Here is a 5689-nt window from a genome sequence, read left to right as displayed (position 1 = left end):
CACTAGTAATTTGGTGAAATGTTAATATAAATGTATTACATTATGGATTATGATATATATGTTATTTTTGTCCTTTTTATTTCAACAATCAAAAATCCATTGCTACCTAGCTATAAAATGTTATAATATTTGAATAATGTGTTTTGACACAGATACCCTTAGTACTCACATATTTTGAATGATTTCAGGGGCAATTTGGTCTTTTTGCACTCTAAATTGTTAAGGTGCCATCATACCTCTTACGTCACGCCGGCATTCCAGTTTTCAACCATTCAGAACATCTCAACTTTTCCGGACGATAAATCTACATACAAACACTAAAACCCCCCAAATCATCGAAGGATAATCGTTCTCAAAAACGTTTCTCTCCGATAATAGAGACTCATATACTCCTCTCGACCAGATCAACATAAAGTAAGTTTTTTTCCATACCCTGTTACACTGTCTTTCATAGTTACGCTTAATATAAAAAAATTGAAATCAACTACTCCAATGTGTATTTTGTAAGTAGAATGTCTAATACTAAAAGTTGTCGTTTGTTAGATGATCTCCCACTAGAGATTTTGAGTCGGATATTTATAGTATTAGGGTCAGAATCTACGAAAGACATCGTCTCTACAAGACTTTGGTAATTTCCAATAAACATCAACTAATGAATTTATATTTAATGAAATACAGCTTTATTTATTTGTTATTTACTGTGCATTTAAATTTTTGTAGTTCAAAGAAGATGTATGAAGCGGGGGAAGGGGGTGATCCTCAAGTGTACAAAACAGCATGCATTGACATGTTTGCAGGAATGGGTCCCAAAAATCAGTACGCTTATTTATTTATACGCACATGTGCATTGCACAATAACATTGAAGCCATGTTCAGACAAGAAATTGTATGTGTAGTTTTAATAATTATATGTAATCTATACCATTTATTAATATTTAGTGTCATTGATGTTATATATTGATATTGTTATTTTGTCAACAGGATGAATGTTTTTATTATGGCGATTTTGATTTAGGATTCACTTTGTTGAGACAAGCAGCAGATGAAGATCATCTTGAGGCAATTATTTTGCTTGGAATGATCTACATTTCAAGAGGGCCTCATCAATGTGATGAAGGTATGTATATATGGTATATATGTAAATTAAATTATATATATAGTTAATTAAGGCATGTTTGTAATTTGGGGTTAGTATTTAGTTGTGTTGTGTTGTATAATATTTATTGTTGTATTGAAAAGGGTACATTGGATTAGTTGATGGATATTTTAATGTGTAGGTTTACAATTACTTGATGCCTATTTTGGTTGGGTAGTTCCGGATACACGGGTGTTGTTAATAGTACCAAAGAGTTTTTGCGGGCTGTTAATGTTGTTCATAGACTTACAACGAATAACATCACATTCAAATGTGAAGACCCATGTCATTCTGTTAAAGGTGCATTGGCAATAGGCCATGAAAAGGATGATGATCGACAAAGATTGCACGGTTTGTCATTGGTATGTAGAATATGGTAGGTTTTGTATATTTCTTAAAAATATTAATGGTTGATAATAGATTAGACATTGAATATTAGTGTTCTTATTGTATTCTATATGAAGTTGTATAGTACTAGTATAATTTTATTTTGGTTTTGTGTTTACATCATTCTGTTAAAAGGGCATTTTAGTCATTTTTGTTTGTTATGTTGGTTTGAGTAGGATGAAGTATAGGTAAAACCCATGTTATTTTTGTGATGAAGTATAGTTAATGTAATTAAAAATAAGTTTGTATTTAATTCGTTATTTAGGAAAATAATCTACATATATTATATACTTTAACATGCCCAGTTAATGTAATAAAAAATAAGTTTGGAATGAATTCGTTGTTAATTATTCATTATATACTATATTTTCAAGAAATTATATACAACTTGATTAGCATAGCTCGCTTAACTGCGTCCTTTTCTAACATAAGCTTAAGTTCGAGTTCGCTTGCTAACAATATTTACTTTATAATTCATTTTTACATTTTTTTAGCCATTAGTTTATGACACATATTACCAATTCAAAAACATTTCATTCAAACCATATCTTACAAATTCCATTGATCATAATAATAATTCATCTATACTATAAGAATATTAATTAAGCATACAACATCCCAGCAAGTGTCGTCACAAATTAGCTACGCGTTTTGTTCCATAGCAAAACAAGCAAACGAAATCATATTCCATAGTAGAATTCCCTATCAAATACCTACGAATGGTACTTCGGTAGCAATTCAACTATGAAATTGGTTTTCGTCACAAACTCCGTTGCATAGTAACCACGATAATGAATTCCACAGCAACAGTACAACGCAAATTGATTTGGTAACAAATATCGATGGAGAATTGCTACGAATTTTTGTTACATAGAACTATCGGTAGCATAATACCAACAACATTTCATAGCACGATTCATTGCAGATTAACAACGAAAATACTTCCATAACGACTTCCCCTAGCAAAATCTCAATATTCTATTAGTATCCGATTTTCTTTTCTTACTAAAAAAATACTTAACCCAATATAATATGACTTCCTTGCACCAATTCAGCAAACTTAATCACAAATCAATTCGTAGGTTTTTGCATTTGGATTTTTAATTTTAACCACAACATTATTACATGAAATTCAATAGTTAGGCTATCCTATCCAAAGGAACACGTCAGCGCTATCTAGATGATGAAAAAAATGGTTGGCTGTCCGTTCCGATTCCATTCGTTTCAAAGGAACTGGATCTCCTCCAAGCTTAAGTTGTGGCAAAATATTCCAACTTCTTTGCTTTCATCATCTTCGGTAAGAGTCTGGAATTAACAAACAAACAGTGAGAAGATCTTAAACACTGCTAGTTTCTGCAACGTAAAAAGGTCCGGCTGAATCTATTTAGGGAAATGGCAGCCACAGCACATTCGATTTCCACCACTATTATTGACGGCAAGGCTCCTCCACGACCACCAGCTGCCCCTGCATCCTCCCAATGTGTCACGCTTCCGTCTCTCGCACCCCCACCTCTCCAGCAGCAGAACCGTGCTTGGAAGGCAACTGGCTACTGTTAGTTCTACTCTCTTTTACTATGTATGGCATCGCATAAAACATAGAGTTTAGTTGTTTACAGATTACATTATGTACTTAGTTGGTATATATATATAATATCAGGTCGAAAGTTAGCACGTAATGTTGCTGCCATGGCCACCGGAGAGGCAGCACCTGCTGAGGCTGTCTCAGCCGACTTTCCAGAGCTCATTAAACCAATCCAAGAGGCCGTACGTATATGGATTTCTTTTTCCCTTTTATACATTCCCATAATTAATTACAATTATACTGATCTCTATATACCATATATAACCTACTATTAACTAACGCTTCCAAAATCAAAATTACTTTGAAATTACATATAGTGGGACAAAGTTGAAGATAAGTATGCAGTGAGTTCTCTTGCTGTGGCCGGAGTTGTATTCCTTTGGGGCTCCGCAGGAATGATCTCGGTGAGCACATGCACTCTAATTTTCATACATGGTACTCGGACAAAAAACAAGTAACCTCATGAGACCTCAGAACCTGAATGTTAATTTTTAGAGTAAATGTTGCATTGTTTATTGGATCAGGCAATAGATCGGCTTCCATTAATTCCAGGAGTTCTAGAGCTTGTTGGAATCGGTTGTACCGGAGTAAGCTTAATTAATTATAAACTTTAAGTTTTTATTTTTTTAAATTATGATTTCTATTCAATCTAACTCATCTAAATTTTTGTCATGGGTACCTACAGTGGTTTGCTTACAAGAACCTGGTCTTTAAACCAGATAGGTATATATAATTCATATACTTCATATATATATATATATATATATATATATATATATATATATATATATATATATATATATATATATATATATATATATATATATATATATATATATATATATATATATATATATATATATATATATATATATATCCACAAAACAATCTCACATACCGACACAACGAATGAACTTAGTATTCATACATGAATAATCACTTGATAATATCATATACTCCCGTCGGTATGCGGGAGGGTTTTGCGAAAAAATTAAATACGTTGTCTAGTGGTGGCTGCGTTAGTTGCGGTGGTGGTGATCTATATTCACGTATGAATATTAAGTTCTTACGTCGCGCCGGTACATGAGAGGGTTTTACAGAAAAAAAATGTGGCCCATATTTTTTCTCGCAGTCTTAATTATATGATTGTTCTCATTCTAAACTATATATATATATATATATATATATATATATATATATATATATATATATATATATATATATATATATATATTCAACAAAGAATCATTTAAAACCATAAAACCAATGAACTAACATTTTCTCAATTTTTAGAGTTTATTTATTATCAAAAAAACTAAAAGAATAAATATTCATAACTTTTAATCCTCTTTCCATCGATATCAAAATCGATATAAATTTTTTTAAACTTTTCTGATCTATTTAAATTCAAACTTTGAATATTTGGAGATTCATACTATGAATTCACACATTCAATCTGTACAGATTCATACTGTAAATCTATATCTCTGCAAATTCACAATCTAGATTCATAATATAAATCTAAATAGGTTAAAAAAGAAAAAAAAAAGTACATAAAATTTGATATCAATGAAAAGAGGATAAAAGATTATGAATTTAGATATTTTTAGATTATTTTTGATAAAGAATAAGATATAAAACTTGAAAATATAATGGTTACTTGGTTCTAAGGTTTAAATTGTTTCATGTTGAACTTTTATATATATACATACATATATATATATATATATATATATATATATATATATATATATATATATATATATATATATATATATATATATATATATATATATATATAAAATAAAATGTTACCCTAAAATAATATTTGCCATTACATTGGGTTTTGTTGGGTTTTCAGGGAAGCATTAATTGAAAAGGTTAAATGCACATACAAAGACATTATTGGAACCAGTTGAACATGTATACAACACCTCTATATTTCCCTTCATCTTCTTCTTCTTTTATTCCATAAATAAAATTTTAACAAGAGTAACGATGTAATGATGAACATCTTTTGAAGTCATATATTTCCATATAATTCATAATCTGCATCGTTTATTCTATTTAATGAATGATCAGTCTCATTTTTCCCATGCTTGCCATTTGTGGAAGTCGCTATTCTAACCATGATTATCTTGTACCGAACAAAAAACAATGAATATTTCAAGACTACCTGATCAACAACCTTTATACTATACAACAAAAAAATCAGAAGTTCAAAATTTCAAATTTTTAAAAAGTTAAAAACTCTACAATACGTAAAGAAACTAAAATTATATTCTAGATAAATCAAGAATCAAAAAAATAAATTGGTTGCAATATATATATATATATATATATATATATATATATATATATATATATATATATATATATATATATATATATATATATATATATATATATATATATGTGTGTGTGTGTGTGTGTGTGTGTGTTCGATTTTTACCTATAATAGCATTGTACTTTCTGTTGGTAGTTAAATCTTGTTACTTTACCAAAGTTATTATGTAACATCCCAAGTTTCAAGGCCAAAAATTTTATTTTGATATAACGATTTAGAAAAACATTTATAAGAAAAC

General features: G+C 29.6%; 1 protein-coding gene across 1 annotated transcript; it reads left to right on the top strand.

The window, feature by feature from the left end:
* Positions 1-2782: 2782 nt before the first annotated feature.
* On the top strand, positions 2783-5175 carry PSI-P (photosystem I P subunit). The gene is made up of 6 exons (XM_078964982.1): positions 2783-3074; positions 3180-3286; positions 3422-3508; positions 3629-3691; positions 3790-3827; positions 4966-5175. Exons 1-6 carry the CDS (start codon positions 2915-2917, stop codon positions 5021-5023), a joined length of 513 nt encoding a protein of 170 aa, XP_078821108.1. The 5' UTR covers positions 2783-2914; the 3' UTR covers positions 5024-5175.
* The last annotated feature ends 514 nt before the right edge of the window (positions 5176-5689 follow it).

Source organism: Lactuca saligna, chromosome 7 (assembly GCF_052625555.1).
Source record: "Lactuca saligna cultivar CGN05327 chromosome 7, ASM5262555v1, whole genome shotgun sequence".
Lineage (NCBI taxonomy): Eukaryota > Viridiplantae > Streptophyta > Magnoliopsida > Asterales > Asteraceae > Lactuca > Lactuca saligna.
The sequence above is the reverse complement of the archived record's forward strand: the minus strand, read 5'-3'. Positions and strand labels throughout refer to the sequence as shown.